The sequence below is a fragment of the Rutidosis leptorrhynchoides genome, chromosome 9, assembly GCF_046630445.1.
Source record: "Rutidosis leptorrhynchoides isolate AG116_Rl617_1_P2 chromosome 9, CSIRO_AGI_Rlap_v1, whole genome shotgun sequence".
Lineage (NCBI taxonomy): Eukaryota > Viridiplantae > Streptophyta > Magnoliopsida > Asterales > Asteraceae > Rutidosis > Rutidosis leptorrhynchoides.
Genome location: NC_092341.1, coordinates 365,375,797 through 365,394,603, shown reverse-complemented (window position 1 = coordinate 365,394,603; position 18,807 = coordinate 365,375,797). Strand labels below are relative to the sequence as shown.

The window sequence follows — 18,807 nt, the reverse complement described above, 5'->3', positions numbered from 1 at the left end:
CCACAACTTCACAACAAATACACACTCCACATTATATTACACTATATTACAACAATATCTACAAAATATTTATACAAAATGAATAATATCGATTACGATTTCGAAGATATTGAGCAAGTAACAAGTGCATACGATCCGCAACAACAACTCGAAATTCTTGATTTTTTAGATGCCGAAGAAGAGGAAGAAAATCAAGAACCTATTCTGAGAAATCCAAGAATATTTTTTCATAGAGATCGGGCTGGAAGATCTACACTCTTGTGGAATGATTACTTTTTCGACACACCAACCTTCCCCGAAGATAAATTTTGAAGAAGGTTTCGAATGAGCAGTCAATTGTTTAATCGTATATCCGCAGGTATACTCAGTTATTCTCAAGAACCTATTCCTTCATACTTTAAATATTTTCATCAAAGACGGGATGCAACCGGTTTACTCAGGTTTACTGTCTATCAAAAAATCACATCCGCTATACGACAATTAGCATACGGTGTTGCTCCCGATATTTTTGTTAAGTATTTGCATATTGGTGAAACAACATCATATCATTGTTTAGAAAATTATTGCAAAAGTGTTATACATTTATTTTCAACTAAATATTTAAGAAAACCGAATACTCATGATTTTTAACGTTTAATTACAAAACATGAGCAAATACATGGTTTTCGGGGCAGGCTCGGTAGTCTAGATTGTATGCATTGGGCTTAGAAAAATTGTCCAGTCTCTTGGAAAGGTCAATACACACGAGGCGATCAGGGTCACCCAAAAAAAATATTGGAAGCGGTCACATCGTATGATTTGTAGATTTGACACGCTTACTTTAGACCAGCTAGTTCAAATAATGATATCAATGTGTTAAACCAATCCGATTTATTCAAAGAGTTACTTGAAGATAGAGCTCCACCGTATAACTATACGGTGAATGGGAAACATTTTACAAAAGAATATTATTAAACATATGGAATTTATCCTGATGGGGCGACACTTGTTAAATCATTCAAAAGCACGGTTGAACCAAAAACATCAAAATTCAAAAGGTACCAAGAGTCAGCAAGAAAGGATATCGAACGAGCTTTCGGTGTACTTCAAGGTCGTTTTGCAATCATTAAAAGTCCTGCAAGACAATTCTATATTGAGAAAATCCAATGTGTTATGTATACGTTTTGAAAATGATGGAATGTGTTTTGGTTATATAGCAGGTGTCAAAATGGGTTTTGATAATGGGTCAAAATATTAGAAAAGAGCTAGAACTGATCTTTTAGCAAGAGGTGCACCGCACCAATAAGGTGGTGCTCTGCACCATATAAAGGTTTTAGCTACTGACTTCGGCTTTCCAAAAATTAGATTTAGGGTGCGTCGCAGTTGAGCTCAATTATGCCGTACCCTTATAGAGGTGCGCCACACCCTAGCTATGGTGCGCCACATCTATTGTTTGTAAAAAAAGTGTCGTTTTCTAGTAATGAGTTTAAGGGCGTCACAGTATGGATTCATACTAGACCATGTTGTGATATGATTATGTAGAGCGGCTGTGTGATGTAGTGCCATACACACCTTCCGATTAGGAGAACCCCCTGGAATTATGACTAATGTGTTTTACGCGATATATGATATGATTTAGCACCGTGGGTGCGATATGTGATATGATCTGGCACCAATGTAGTGCTTACTTGATTTTCTTGTTATGTAGGTGTACTTAGTATAAATACGGTGAGGCCTTTATACAATGATCATTATTGTTTGTATCTTTTATCATTCACAGACTGAGCTTTTTACTCAGTCGGATTTTTCTTTTTCTACGGCAGGTATTTTTGAAAATTATGGGATGAGCATGAGTGCTTTAAGAATTGAAGATATTGTAAAGACCTACCATTACATTATATTAGTTTGGATATATTTTCAAGATTCGAGATTCTAAGATAATATTGTTGTCAAATTTATAATCAATGAAACAAGGATTAATTATTATTATTATCAAAAATTATGAAGACATTAATTATTTAGCAATAAATGTGACATCTCGTTCCTTGTATGGAACGCGGTGTTACATTATATTAAATGATTTAGACTGAGTTTTTTTATTACGATTGGTATTTGTGTTACTCGTGGTGTGCGATGGAGAATGGGTAAACCGATTCTTAAGAGAGTAAAATGGAATGTAATTAGTGGGCTTACGCGGATGAATATTTTGTTAGAAATGCATAGTGGATAGTTGCTATTTTGTAGCTATTAGTTGTTGGACGTTAGCAGTTAGCTATTTAATAGCCTTGTTCTAATAAATAAAGAGCGTAATCATAATGTAGTCGTCTTGAGTTCTTGTTCTTTTGCATATTAAAATAACATAATTTAATTTTCTATTAGCACATCCAACTACCAGATCATATATTATTAATAAATTTTGGTCTTAAAAACGATCAATAAGTTGATAATGATGCGCATAGCTGCACATCAATTGCGCAATACCCTGATGACGCGCATAGCTGCACATCAGTTGCGCGAGGTCTTAATGATGCGCATTGATACGACTTTGATTCGAGACAAGTCAAATCTCCAAGAAATTAGAGAGAAAAGAACAGAAATTTTATTAATTGAATTTGATATTATGAGCATACAATTGAATCAGATCATCTCTTAATAACCTAACCAATCACTCTAACAACTTGAACAGACTAACTAACTCATGACACGTGTCACTACTAATTACATTGACTAGTTAACCTGCTAATTACTCATCATAACGTTTGGGCCTATTCTTGGGCCTTTGTGATTTCCTTGTGTTGGGCTCATGGCTATTTGTTGGGCCTGACTCCTTATTACATTCCGCAGCCCTATCACCAGCCCTATCATTACTCTCCTCTTCAAAAACATCCATGTCCTCATGGATCAAGTCAGCCTTTATTGCCAGGTAATCACTTTCATCAATCCAGGTAGCCTCATCAATGGGTAATAATTCCCATTTAATTAACACTTGATTTACCACAACCCCATCTCGCATAATCTGCCTAGTATCCAACACATGTTGAGGCACCAGAATTGGACCACTACCGTTATCTAATTCAGGCAAAGGGTGACATAAAACAGCCTCATCACCCCTAAATTTCTTCAACAAAGAAATGTGAAAAACTGGATGAATTTTTGAACATTCTGGTAGTTTGAGTTTATAAGCCACTGCACCAATTCTTTTTTCAATTTCATATGGACCAAAATACCTTTTACTGAGCTTTTGATTAATCCTTTTTACCACAGACAATTGCCTATAAGGATGCAGTTTGACCCACACCAAATCACCCTTTTGAAATTCCATGGCAGTCCTATGATTATCTGCAAGCAACTTCATATTTGCATTAGCTTGAGATAAAGCAGTTCTCAGTGATTGCAGCTGAGCATGTCTCTCTTGTAATAACACATGTAATGAATCAACATTTGTGGATTCATTGAGATAATCTGATAAAACAGGTGGAGCCCTCCCATACATTGCTTCAAAAGGACTTACTCCAGTAGCAGAATGAGTTGCTGTATTATAATGAAACTCAGCCAAGGATAGAAATTGATACCATTTTTTTGGGCATTCAGAGACAAAGCACCTCAAATATTGTTCCAAGCATCTATTTATTACTTCAGTCTGACCATCTGTTTGAGGATGGTAGGAAGAGGACATTTTGAGTTTAGTGGAAGAAAGCCTGCATAACTCTGTCCAAAACTTACTAGTGAACACTTTGTCTCGATCTGAAACCACAGATTTGGGCATGCCATGATACTTAACCACTATTTCAAAAAACAAATGGGCAACAGATTGAGCTGAATATTTAGCAGTTAGCCCCCCAAAATGAACACCTTTAGATAATCTGTCCACCACTACCATAATTACAGAAAAACCATGTGAAGAAGGCAGACCTGTAATGAAATCCATGCTAACTTCTTCCCAAACCTGCTCAGGAATATTCAATGGTTGCAGTAATCCATAAGGAGCAATGTTGAGTGTTTTAACTTGTTGACAAATCACACACTGTTGAACCCACTTGGCTACATCTTGTTTAATGCCTGGCCAATAAAAATTTGCTGCAAGTCTCATGTAACTTATATGGATACCTGCATGACCACCCACTGGAGTAGCATGATACTCATCTAATAAGGCTTGTTTCAATGACTGAACATCAGGAATGAACAACTTGCATTTATAGTATATCAACCCATCTTTGACTTTCCAGTGGACTTGTTTTTCTACACTGCTTCCAATATCTTTAATCAATTGTTGAGATTTGGCATCTTCTGCAATAAATCTTCTTAAATCATCAACCAAATCAAATTGAACAGTTGAGATTGCCATGAAAGATGCTGTATTACTTGGTACCCTGGATAAGGCATCCGCAGTGACATTAGCAATTCCAGGTTTATTGGTAATATCATATTGATATCCCAACAACTTAGTAAGATAATGGTGTTGTTCAGGGGTCTGAATTACTTGCTCCATCAAGTATTTTAAACTTTTATGGTCAGTGAAAATTGTGAATTTACCCCCTAACAAGTATTGTCTCCACTTAGAAAGTGCTGCAGTGATGGCATACAGTTCACGGATGTATGTTGAGGATCTTTGTAACTTGAGGCTCAATTTTTTACTGAAAAATGCAATAGGGTGCCTTTCTTGTAATAAAACTGCACCTATTGCTGACCCACTAGCATCTGTTTCTACTTGAAATGGTAGGTCAAAGTTGGGTAACTTTAAAACAGGAGCTGTCACCATCTTTTCTTTCAAAGTGTTGAATGCTTTTTCTGCATTTTCAGACCACTCAAAAGCATCTTTTTTAAGTAATTGAGTCATAGGACTAGCTATACTAGCATACCCTTGGATAAACTTCCTGTAATATCCAGTTAAACCTAAGAACCCTTTTAATTGTTTAGTATTCTGTGGGACAGGCCAATCAACCATGGCTTTAATTTTACTAGGATCCGGATGCACCCCATTAACATCAATTATGTGACCCAAATAGTCTATGCTTGAAACTGCATAACTACACTTGCTTGCTTTAACATAAAACTGATGGGACCTCAAAATTTGCAGAACTTTTGTAAGATGTTCCACATGCTCAGCTACACTCTTACTATAAACCAATATATCATCAAAGAAAACTATGACACATTTCCTCAAAAGCCCTGTAAAAATAGTGTTCATAGTCGCCTGGAAGGTAGAAGGAGCATTTGTCAAACCAAATGGCATCACCTTAAACTCATAGTGTCCTGAATGAGTTCTAAATGCAGTCTTATGTATATCCCCTTCTTGCATTCTAATTTGATGGTACCCTGCCCTCAAATCAAACTTAGTAAAATAAGCAGCACCATGCAACTCATCTAATAGCTCCTCAATGGTGGGAATAGGAAACCTATCCCTAACAGTCACAGCATTTAAAGCTCTATAATCTATACAAAACCTCCAAGTACCATCCTTTTTCTTAACCAATAAGACTGGTGAACTAAAACAACTTGTACTCGGTTGAATCACACCAGCTAATAACATTTGGTTCACTTGTTTCTCTATTTCATCTTTTTGAAAATGTGGATACCTATAAGGTTTCACATTCACAGGTTGTGCAGTAGGTAACAAATTGATTCGATGGTCTAAAAATCTTTTGGGAGGTAACTCCTTTGGTTCAGCAAACACATCAGAATAATACTGAAGGACACTCACAATGGTTGGGTCCAAGCCTGGTGGTAGCTGAATAGGATCTTGGATGACATCAGGTTGTAAGTTGTGCTCAAAGAATTCCAATTGAGGGGTGGTATCTTGAACCCAAAGCATGTAATAGTTGAAAGAGGGTGCAGACTTCACCAATCTTTTAAGTTGCCTGCCAGTGATTGGTTCTACTAAGGTAGATGAAATACCCTGCAACAACACCTGGTGACCCTTATCAACAAAACTCATAGTTTTGTTCTTGTAATTAGTAGTCACATCTCCTAATTCTTCCATCCATGCCATACCAAGAATTGCATCTGCCCCATGAAGATCAATTACATAAAAGTCTGTTTCAAAGGAATAATCTTGAATTCTGACAGTGACTTTAACACATTTACCCAAACATTTCAAGTGTTGACCATTACCCACCATCACATTAAACTGATCAGAAGGATGTAAGGCCAAATTGAGATATTTAACCATTCTTTCTTGTAAGAAATTATGGCTACTACCACTATCCACCATTAGTTGTATCTTCCTATTCACTATTGTGCCTTCCATTCTTAATGCTCTAGGGTTAGCTTGACCCCATAAGGCATGAAGACTAATGGCAGGAGTCTCTGCAGACCTATCTTGAGTATCATACCTCATATCCTCTTCACTTATGACCTCTTGATGTTCAAGATCAGATAATTCTTCCTCATCTAAGTCCATAACATGCAGATTAGGCCTTGAACTGCATTTATGACTTCTACTCCATTTCTCATCACAATTGTAACATTCATCTTTAGCATCTTTTTGAGCCCTTTCTATATCAGATAATTGTTTGCCTAATCTGGTATATCTTGGTGGGTTAGGTTTGACAATTGTAGATTGAAATGGTCTGTGGGTTGTTGGAGTTGGTAAAAAGCCCTGTTGCCTATTAAACCATGTATTAGGAGATGGTTTATCCTGCAACTTAGCTTCATACAATTTGGCTAATCCAATTGCTTGACTCAAGGAGAAAGGTGTCTTTGACTTAACCTCCCTTCTAATCTCAGGCTTCAAACCAGCGATAAAACAACTCTTTAATGTACGATCAAAAAGCTCTCTTGTTTTACAGCATAATGCTTGAAATTCCAACAAATAATCTTGAACTGTACCCTTTTGTACTAATCGTGTTAAAAGTTCAATTGGATCCTCATAAGAAGAAGGACCAAAATGCACTTTTAAAGCAATCACAAAATCAGGCCAAGAATGAATTTGATTAGTCATCTCTACCCACTGAAACCAATTACTTGCATTACCTTCAAGATGCATTGCTGCATATGCTAATTTGTGAGCTTCAGAAATATTCTGCATCGTAAAGAATTTCTTTGCCTTATACAACCACTCCGAAGGATCTCCACCCCCAAATTTTGGAAATTCCATGGTGAATTTCTTCGCCGGAAACACTGTATTCGCCGGATTAATTGCATCGACATTTTGAATCGCCGGTGGTGGAGGAGTTTGAGACGCCATAGCTAACAACGCTGTTTGTAATGGTTGCAAAGCTTGAATGAAACGCTCAGTCATGCGTTCCAAGATCTCACTTTGTGACGATGATTCCGCCATTGTTGCCGGCGATTGTGGCCGGAGCAAGAACAATGAAAGCACCAAATGATACGACTTTGATTCGAGACAAGTCAAATCTCCAAGAAATTAGAGAGAAAAGAACAGAAATTTTATTAATTGAATTTGATATTATGAGCATACAATTGAATCAGATCATCTCTTAATAACCTAACCAATCACTCTAACAACTTGAACAGACTAACTAACTCATGACACGTGTCACTACTAATTACATTGACTAGTTAACCTGCTAATTACTCATCATAACGTTTGGGCCTATTCTTGGGCCTTTGTGATTTCCTTGTGTTGGGCTCATGGCTATTTGTTGGGCCTGACTCCTTATTACATTCCGCAGCCCTATCACCAGCCCTATCACGCATTGCTAGGCATCGGTTACGCAAGATAAATGTAGCATCGGTAAGATTGTACATGCAAGATGAAGAGTGTACGGTGGTGGTACTGAAAATAGAAAGGACACTGTGGCAGGTTGACACGATCCTGACTCTACATAACGGCTGAAAAAGGACAGTAGGTCGTAAGGGGGCAGCACTAAGATAATGGCAGCACCTTTTGCAGCTTTATGGAATAAAAGGACAAGAACAAAACAGCGTGGCACGAATATGTCTTTTTGTCCCCTTACGTGGCACTAAGGGGCAAAAGCTTACATCTATAAATAGACATAACCTGGGCTGAAAACAATTCATCCACTCAAAATCATTCTCAATAGTATTATCTTCTTAATACACAATCTACACTAAGTAGCACATGCAATCGGAAGAGTCATTTAGCACTCCTTGAGGTTTCAGGTAATGTTGTCATAACATAAACCCTAACACCGCCCTTGAGCCATCAGTTCCGGCTAACCCGAATGATGGTGTGTCATGTTTAACCACCATTTCTGAGATCATCATCTCGTATTAGGGTTACTCATGGTGCTCCGAACCGGAGAGTTAAACACAAAGAACCTTAAATCCCCCTTATTTGTTGATCTTGCATAGACTGAACCTTTTGGACCATTTTATGCTTGATCAATTGATAAATCGAGTAGCTCATCATTAATGATCGTAATCACAATTAACGATTTATATATCGATGTATCATAATAATTAAAAATATTTATTGTGAAGCAATTATTACCTGACAAACATCGAAATAGTATTATTTTCACTCTAAAGGTGTTGAACAAATGTTTAATCTTTAATTTTATTTGTGATGATTCATTTAATTAGGTTTGTAGTCGAGGTAGACCTCCTATTCGTTAAAATAGTTGGCTGATAATACCATTGTAATCTTGTTGGTTCATCTTCCCTAACTTCTCGCTAGGGGAAGACTTTTTCGTTTGTATAAAAGTTTATCTGTTCAAAAGGAAGTATTAAACGTTGTAAATTTATCTTTAGATCCACATATATTATTGTGAGAGGTCATGTCGCAAACACTCTTTACTATAGGTAAAAAAAAAGTGACTTACATTTCTTAAGAATAATTGAGAAATGATATTTACCTCAAGATTGAAGAACATTTGTCTACATCTCACTAGAGAAACAACTATCAATATTTTAACTCATCTTATACACTGTGTTCACAGATTTTGTTGGGTGTGGTTGTTTAGGCACACATATTTAAGCACAAAAGTATTTACATTAACTTTTTTAGATATTACATTATTTCATAGTATTTTTTTATTCAAAAGTATTTATGCTATTTTTAATTATTAAAAAGCATATATTTTTACTTACTTCGGTATGTTGGTGCAAAAATAAAAGTAAAGGTGGGAAGAAGTAGATGAACTATGAAGATTAGCTTAAACCGCTTCACTCGTGTGACATAGGGGCGTAATAAATTCTATAATACTAATCGACTTTATTACTTATCGATTTGAATATTATTTTTTAATAAACTAGATGCATGGTCATCGTAAGAACATTTATATTTATTACGCGATACATAACAATGCAAAATGAACTATCACATTTTTTTAGTTAATATACATATATTAATGACAACGGGGACACACCACCTCTGGAGCGCCACAAAGGTCATATTCTAGTCTATTACAACACCAACAATTTTTAACCCCAGGTTGACATGTCTTTCGACCCCTCGCTGGAAAGCAATATGCATCCATATGGTGAACATTCAATGAGTTTGGACTCTCAAAAGGAGTTGATACGGTTAAAATATCAATATCAGTCTGTGATATCTTCGTAGCCAATTTATCATCATTGTTATTATTTCCATCAATACCTGCAATAATGAATACGTATTTTAGATATTTGAAATAACATTAGATGAGTTTAACTAAAAAAAAGTTCGATGTATAAATATAAAAGTGAAGATTAGATGACTAAGACTAGAAATAGTCATTTACCTAACACGAGAAGACTAAGAACAAAGAAAAAATGCAACATATGTTTGTTAAACAACATCTTCATAAGATATTTGAAAATATGACTATGATGGTGACCCTTTTTATACTACAAAGATTGCAATAAATTGCATTAAGTACACGAATTTAGAAAGTAGTTGCCATAAATGGTTGAAGACTTTTTTAGTAACTACACTCTGTATTTGGTTTATCTTGATCTTAACTACATACAATGTACACGAGTTTTATTATTATTCTAACCGAGTATATGTATAAGGTTTTATATGTTCATCATATTCGAGAAAGGGTCATGATTTGTATATGTTGGTGCATAATCCCTAGTTTTAAGTTTGTCATTTAAATACATTCGTTCATGTAATAACATTTTATATTGTGACTTTTGAATTGTTATGTGTGTATTTTAATATTTAATCAATAGTTAAACTGCAAACACTGTCGACCGAGTGAGTTCACTCACTCGACCGATTGAGTCCACATAGTTGACCGACTGTCTAACACAGTCAACCGACTGTGTCTGAATGCAGTATCTATACGGGATTTGACCTCCATTGTGAGATTACTCATTACCTTAACCTTAATACGTGTGTTTTCATCTCAGTTGGTTCCCAACACCAAAACTCAGAGAATATACTCGTTTAGGTGTTGTTCTAATCTATTTTTTCATTCTAGGTTCGATAATTCGACCCCAACACGACCCGACATTCAATTAACCCTTGTTCTAGTGATTTCCGCCATTATATCGAGTCACAAACGATTCTAAGATCCTAATAACAACGTCTACAATATGTGACTACCTCAACTTTTCTGACTAGGTTTTCTCAAGCTAAATCGATTGTATAGAATTCCCGACACGATAAGCAAACTGTTATTTTCGCGTCTTGGATTTTTCTTGAGGTTTATACAATCACACAAACCCTTAGACACACCTTTATGCCTACACATATACATTATGAACTATAATAATGTATCAATATACACCTAAACCGAAAAGGATGTTATTTCTGGCATGATAAGCAAAGTATTTTTGTTAAGTCTTTTACCTTTTCAACGGGACTTTAAATTTTTCATAAGTATTTATGAAAACGTACTTTCACTTAAACTCGAATCCATACCGTGACTACGATAAAATATTCAACACTTATATATGTAATTTATAAATATGTACAAGTATGTAAATAAGCAATTATAAGTATTTTCTTAAGTAAAAATACAAGACTTTATTTGTTAAAATACAAGTAAACTGAATGCATACACTCATTAACACTAATCAAATGCTAGTTCACTCACATTAATCCATAAACACTACCATTAACCTTAAGCTTATGATCACTAGCACCATTAACACCTTAATGACCTTTGCATGGGATTAACATCTAATTACTTCCACCTAATTACATGCAATACATATCAAGTCATGGCATTAAATTAGATTGCATGAAAAATGACCTTCCCCCTTTTTTCCTCCTCTTGGTCGTTCACCACACAAGCACACACATACATTCCATTTTTTTACTTCTTCTCAAACACTTCTCTCTCAAGACCACATTCATACACCTTTATATCATCTTCAACCACCATCATCCTATCTTCATCTTCATCTTCATCTTCATCTTCATATCTTCATCATCTTAATCTTCTTCACTAGGGATGGCAAAATAACCCGTACCCGATGGGAAAACCCGAAACCCGTTATATTTGGGCCGTGTCTGACCCGAGTCCGACGGGTCATGGGGCGGGTATGGGGATGGTTACAAAAAAATTTCCGGGTTCGGGTTCGGGTATGGTTTTGGATACAAACCCGTTAACCCGACCCGTATACCCGACCCGCATACCTATATACCCGGCCCGAGAAATTTTAATAATAATTTTTATGTAAAATTGTAGTATTAGTATTATATTTTTAATGGATGAAAAATTTCTTTTATTTTTTTTGAAAACGAGTATAATTTTATTCAATATAATCATATACAGCAAGTTTTCGAGATGTGATATTTTATATATACTTTGTGTATTTGAGTATTTTAGAAACTTTTTAATCAACTTTTTGTATGTGATATTTTATAATACTTTAAACATGAAGTAGTTAAGTTATTTTTCGAAATTTTGATTTGGTAACTTGTTGAAAAATAGATACATAATGACTAATCGGGTATAACCGTTTACCCGTGGGGAACCCGAAACCCGATAGTATGTAAGTAAATGGGGACTCGACGGGTTCCGGGCCGGGTTTGGGGCGAAGTTTCTTAATCGGGTTTGGGTCCGGGATTACTTAAACCCGCCCCAAACCCGACCCGATGCCATCCCTATTCTTCACCAAGAACACCATCAAAAATTGTAAGAACAGCATCAAATTCTTATGAATTTGTTCATGATTTCAAGTCCATTTTCAAGATAGAAAGGATGTAAGTGCCCAGAACATAGTGTGTTACTAACACACAAGGATTGTTCGAGAGCTTTTCCACTATCTAAACATGTTAAGGGCTGAGATCTATCATTTACAAGTTTTATTTTGAGTATTACATTAAGTTATAATAAGGGTCTTCGTCAACTAGATCCTACTATGTAGATGTAAAAGCAAGAACATTGTGTTTCAAACACCATGATTGTTCATATGGCTATTCTAGATCTAGCAAGATGAGACTTCAAAAGATGAAGTTTAATATGTAATAAGACTCATAACCATCTTAACTTATAGATCTATACACATAAAATCAAGAGAAAATGGTTAAAACTCAAGAACACACATTTTTCTTAAATTGGTCCAAATATTTTACTTGAAATTCATGACTTAAAAATCAACTTATACTTGATTTCAGGAACTCATATTTTGATATGTTGTTCATATATATGTTCATGACTTCCAGTAAAACTTTCATGAATTTTCTCATAGAAAAAGTCATTTTTCATTTATTTTTTTTGGTGACTCAGGGTCCACATCTGAGCCAATCTGACCATGGTCCAAATGACCATGCATATTCAAGATTAAAGATTTATTTGGAGAAATGAGTTATTGTCTTGAACACTATACTTAAAAAGGAAAATTTCACAATTTTAATCACCGAAATCCATTGAGTAAATATTGAGAAATGGTCACCACAAGTTGACACATGTTTTTGTTAAAGTCGGATTTTGATCATAAAGATCACTCTTAAAAACTATGTTAAAAACAACCTGGAGATGATTCCTTTTGAACGTGTGTTCATTTACATCTTAAATGTTCTCTGTAAAAGTCTTAATTGAAACAAATGAGTTTTGCTATTTTTAAGCTTGTGTAGAAGCTTATAGTGTAAAACAGGACTGTTTTGCACACTTGTGAAAAATAGTCATTTTAATTAAATTTTACTTAGAATTAAGACACCAAACTTACATGGTTGTTTATAGGACTCAAAAAGATAACTTTGAAAGGTGGAATCATCATATTTGAATAATAACTCAATGATTTATACTTGTGGGAAGTTGGTGCTTCAAATCAGAAAATCCTTAAAACATAAACTAAGAAACACATGTCCTTTACGAAATCAAAAACCCGAAACGAATACGTAAAACTTACCAAATTAGATCAAAAACTTAATCAAACACTATATTTAGTATAATATAGTCTCTGACCTAAACCAATTGACCTAGGTACAATGTCTCGGATTTCATCCTTTGGCTTCAACACCACAACTGACAACACGAACACTTGTTTATTGCATTGTGAGTTTCATAGCCCCTCTTTACTCGTTTTATAACTATTTTGAGGTGAGAATACATGCCTAATTTTTTAAGACATGCTTTATGTTTTTCAAAACGTGTTTGCTATATATATATATATATATATATATATATATATATATATATATATATATATATATATATATATATATATGGTTTCAATCCATGACTAAGCACTAAATGGGGTACAAACCGGATAAGTAAATATGAGCCTCACGTTAAGAAAAAATCTCATTTTATATCAAAAATGCGGAAGGGCAAAATAGTAATTTTGTAAATAAATTTCCATTACTTTTATCAGTCGCGTCTTTTATCATCTGCTACCAAATTAAAATCCAAAAACATAGGTCCGCTCCCTGTTCTTACTCAAACACCATCGTATATTCATCAATCCATAAATTCACACTCCAGATCTTGGAAATCTACCGGCAACAATCTCCGGTGAAACCGAGTAATAATTTCTGATGAACACGTGGCGTCTGCTCCATCGTTCAGCGTTTTTACCAATCCTTACAAACGAGTGGTTTGATTTTCCGATGAACTTCGTCCGGTAACGGAGTTGCTGGTGCCGAAGATTATTCCTGTAACTCTACATCTGGATCGATTAGGTCAGTTGTTTGGTTCACTTTTAATTATGTAGTGATTAACAGTTACGGTGTTTATTTGATGCATGTGGAAATTGTAGCTATGTGTAATTAGGTCATATTTGTATGAAATTGTAGCTATGTGTTAGTTGAATAAAATATGATTTCATGATATTCATTTATAATGTTGAAATTGATAGCCTGCTAGCTTTTCATTATTATTTTTCTTCTTAGTTAGTTCTTAACATGAAAATGTAATTGATACTTTAGGGTTAGTGAGGTGATTAATTCGAAATATTAATGGTTATGGAATTGTTGTCATAAAGATGCATAGTATCTTTGTTTCACATATGCTATAACTACTAATCAAGCTAAAGGTAGCTGTAAAGTGAGATTAGGTTTAGGTTTTGCTTTTTACCCGCATTGGAGATAGGTTTTATGGTGCTTCTGATAAGCCTATAGGTTTTCCATACACCATGGAAGCATGGTCAGAGGTATAATCATGTTTAGATCAAGTTTAGTTATTGTTATATGCACTTTTCTATCTTGCCTTTTATTATAGTAAATTGAAGATTTAAGCTATTTACTAATTAAGCTGCTGTTATATTGTGTAATATTAACCCTAATTGATTTTACTGTATTTGATTTATTTGATTGAGGTAAGTGCTATTGTAAATGGAGTCTGAGTTAGAATATTAAGAAATTTCTTTAGGATATATAGGATTTTAATAGTTAATTTTTATTGTGCATGTTCACACTTTTAGTAATAGTAGCAACATATTCACACTTTTTAGTAATAGACTTAGTATCATTTTTTTCAAAATCATAGAAACTGTAAGGAAACTTAGAGTTGTTTTGATTGGTAAACAAAAGGGAAATAATGTCGGTATTTAATTTAATTTTTAATGTCTAATTTAAAATACTGGTTAAAATACGAGAGTTAGATGCTAATCTCTACTTTGCAAGATAGTTTTGACAGTTTTCAGTTTACATATTGTTGTTTCTGGTGAAGTATTTAATGGTAAAAAAGTGAAAGTATGTTGCAGTTATGTGCAATTATCCTTTTAGAGTGGCTATGCCCAGTGTTCTATATTTGTAGATACAAAAGATGTAGTGTTCTTACATGGAATTTTATATCTTCATACTTAACTAAAAGTGTTTTTGTTAATTGTAATTTGTGGCAAATAGATGGGTGGCAGAGCCAGTGGGTGAAGTCTGATTGGAAACAAAGTGAAGGAAAGGTTGGTTCGTTTAAGCACACGGCTGGCTCATGGTCAGCCGATCCAGATGATAAAGGTAAAAAAAAAAAAATTAATGTCATGCAGTTTGCAAAATTAGGGAATTTTTAATGTGGATTGATAGTTTTGTATTTAAAAAAAAAGAAAGACAAACTATTGAGGGTCCATTTTTTGGGTGCACATGATTAGTTTTTGAATGTAGTCAGGCAATGCCTTTAATTGAGTTTTTTTTTTCCTTCCATGTTCTGTTGCATTGTCTTTCTTTCATTGGAGTATAAACTAGATTTGGGATGCACTTTGCAGCCATAAAGGCCAATAGGTGTGGCCTAAATTGTTTGCTATTTTATAGCATTTTATCAATTTTGTTGGTAAAACTACATGATACCGGTACTGGCTTCCATTTTCTTTACATCCTTAACGTTTACTTCATATATTTATGTCTTTATAACCATCAGTTCTAGTGCAATAGTACAAACTAATTGGTTTATTCATACTGTCATGTTTATAATGTAAAGGAATTATTGGGAAATACTAATAAGGTGAACAATCAAGTTAAGTTGTAGTTGTATAAACAAAAGGTAACTATATATGTGAAGTCAAAACTCGATATACGTAATCAAGATTATTGAACAACTTAATATATGTTTATCGTCATTTAGTAATATCCACCAAACATGTGAAACAAAATAAAAATCCCTGAATTTGAAAGATCTTTATATTGTTTTCAACTCTTTCAGGTATTCAAACAAGAACTGACGCCATACATTTTGCCATCTCTGCAAAGATCCCAGAATTCAACAACAAAAATCGAACACTGGTTTTGCAATATTTTATAAAATTCGAACAAGATATTGAGTGCGGTGGTGGCTATACCAAGCTTATGTCTGGATATGTCAACCAAAAAAAATTCGGTGGTGACACTCCCTACAGGTTCAACAATATAACAAATCCATATTATCATTCATCGCCTCATTTTTATCATTAATCACCTCATTTTTATCATTCATCTTGTTTTTCATCATTCATCACCTCATTTTTATCATTCATCACATCCTTTTTATCATTCATTATATCTTTTTTTATCATTCATCTTGTGTTTAATCATTCATCACCTAATTTTTATTATTCATCTTGTTTTTTATCATTCATCACCTTATTTTTTATCATTCATTACCTCATTTTTATCATTCATCACTTCATTTTTATCATTCATCTTCTTTTTTTATCATTCATCACATTATTTTGTCATTCTTCGCTTATCATTCATCAGCTATCTTTATCATTCACTGGGTATTTTTATCATTCATCGGATACTTTTTATCATTCATAACGTTCTTTTATCATTCATCGTTTATCATTCATTAGCTGCTTTTATCATTCATTTGGTATTTTTATCATTTATCGGGTATTTTGATGAATGATAAATGCTTGATGAATGATAATGTTTTTTGATAAATGAGAAGTGTTTGATGAATGATAGCGTTATGATGAATGATAACCTTTTTCTGATAAAAGATGAGTGTTTTTTACATGAATGACAACAATTAGATGAATGATAATTGTTTGATAATTGGGCATTTGGTCTATGGTATGATTCTCACTTTCGGTGCGGGAGGTCCCAAGTTCGATTCTCGGAATGCCCTATTCTTTTTTATAATACTAATCATATTATATCAACTATTTAAAATTCCACTACTTATGTAAGTCTATTAAAATATTTGATGATATAAAATATTTTAATGCAAGATAATCATTTTGTGAAATGGTTATTGTTTTCTTATGAATGATAACCGATTTTTAAAAAATGATAACTATTTGATGAAAAATAAGTTAGATGAATGATAATTTTTTCTAATGAATGATAATTTTTTCTAATGAATGATAAAGGGTTGATGAATGATAATTGTCTGATGAAATGATAACTATTTGATGAATGATAATTGTTTGTCGAAGAATGTTAAATGTTTTTCGATGAATGATAAATGTTTTTCGATGAATGCTAAACATTTTTCGATGAATGTTTGATGAATGATTAATATTTCCGATACATGATAATTGTCTGATGAAATTAATAATTCTTTTTTGATGAATGATAAAAAAAAAATTTCGATGAATGATAAATGTTTTTCTGATGGTTGGTGGTGATTAGGGTGGTTGGTGGTGGTGGGTGGTGGGTGGTGGTTGGTTGTGGTGGGTGGTGGTGGTGGTTGTGATGGTTGGTGGTCGTAGTTGGTGGTGGGTGGTGGTTGTTGGTGGTGGTGGTTATTGGTGGTGTATATATATATATATATATATATATATATATATATGGGTGGTGGTGCGTAGTTGGTGGTTAGTGATGGTGGTGGTGGTTGGCGGTCGTGGTGGCGGGTGGCGGTGGGTGATGGTCGTGGTGGTGGGTGGCGGTGGTTGGTGGTGTTGATTGATGGTGGTGGTTGGTGATGGGTGGCGGGTGATGGTGGCGGCGGCGGTGGTGATTGGTGGTGGGTGATAGGTGGTGATGGTGGTTGGTGGTTAGTGGTGTTGGTCGTGGATGGTAGTTGGTAGTGGTGGTGGTGATGGTTGGTGGTGGTGGTGGTCATAGTGGTGGGTGGAGGCGAGTGGTGGTGGGGGTGGTGGTTGGTGGCGTGTGGCGGGTAGCGGGTGGAGGTGGGTGGTGGTAGTGGTGATGGGTGTTGGTGGGTGGTGGTGGTTAGTGGGTGGTGGTGGGGGTGGTTGTGATGGTTGGTGGTCGTGGTTGGTGGTGGGTGGTGGTTGTTGGTGGTGGTGGTTGTTGGTGGTGAGTGGTGGTGCGTGGTTAGTGGTGGTGGTGGTTGGTGATGGTGGTGGTGGGTGGCGGTGGTTGGTAGAGTTGATTGATGGTAGTGGTTGGTGGTGGTTGGTGGGTGGTGGAGGGTGGTGGAGGTGGGGGTGGGTGTTGGTGGTGGAGGGGTGGTGGTGGTGGTTGGTGGTGGTGGTTATGGATGCTGGTGGTGGGTGGGTGGGTGGTTGGTGGTGGAGGTGGTGGATGGTGGTGGTTGGTGGTGATTGGTGGTGGTGGGTGGTGGTGGCAGGTGGTAGTGGTTGGTGGCGGGTGGTGGTGGTGGGTAGTGGCGGGTGGTGGTGGTTGGTGAGTGGTGGTGGTAGTGGGGGTTGGTGGTGGGTTATGGTGGTGGTGGGTGGATGGTGGTGGTTGGTGGTGGTGGTGGTGGTGGGTTGTGGTGGTGGGGGTGGGTGTTGGTGGTGGGTTGTGGTGGTGGTTGGTGGTGGTGGGTGGTGGCGATTGGTGGTGGCAGCGGTTGGTGGTAGCGGGTGGTGGTGGTTGGTGGCGGGTGGTGGTGGTGGAGGGTGATGGTGGTGGCGGGTGATGGTAGTTGGTGGTGGTGGTGGTGGTTGGTGGTTGGTGGTGGGTTGTGGTGGTGGGGGTGGGTGGTGGTGGTGGTGGTGGGTGGGTGGTGATGGTGGTTGGTGGTGGGTTGTGGTGGTGGTGGGTGGGTGGTGGTGGTTGGTTGTGGTGGTGGTTGGTGGTGGAGGTGGTGGTGGTTGGTAGTGGTTGGTGGTGGCGGCGGTTGGTGGTGGTGGTTGGTGGGTGGTGGTGGTGGGTAGTGGTGGTTGGTAGTGGTGGGTGGTGGTTGTGGGTGGTGGTGG

The 18,807-nt window shown here is 36.1% G+C and overlaps 1 protein-coding gene across 1 annotated transcript in view; it reads left to right on the top strand.

Moving 5' to 3' along the window:
- The first annotated feature begins 14,418 nt into the window (after positions 1–14,418).
- LOC139869281 (calreticulin-3-like) overlaps positions 14,419–18,807 on the top strand; it is a 78,979-nt gene continuing 74,590 nt past the window's right edge. Inside the window, exons 1-3 of the mRNA XM_071857595.1 lie at positions 14,419–14,436; positions 15,142–15,238; positions 15,918–16,110. Of these exons, the coding sequence (XP_071713696.1) occupies positions 14,419–14,436; positions 15,142–15,238; positions 15,918–16,110 (308 nt within the window). The remainder of the gene's footprint in view (positions 14,437–15,141; positions 15,239–15,917; positions 16,111–18,807) is intronic.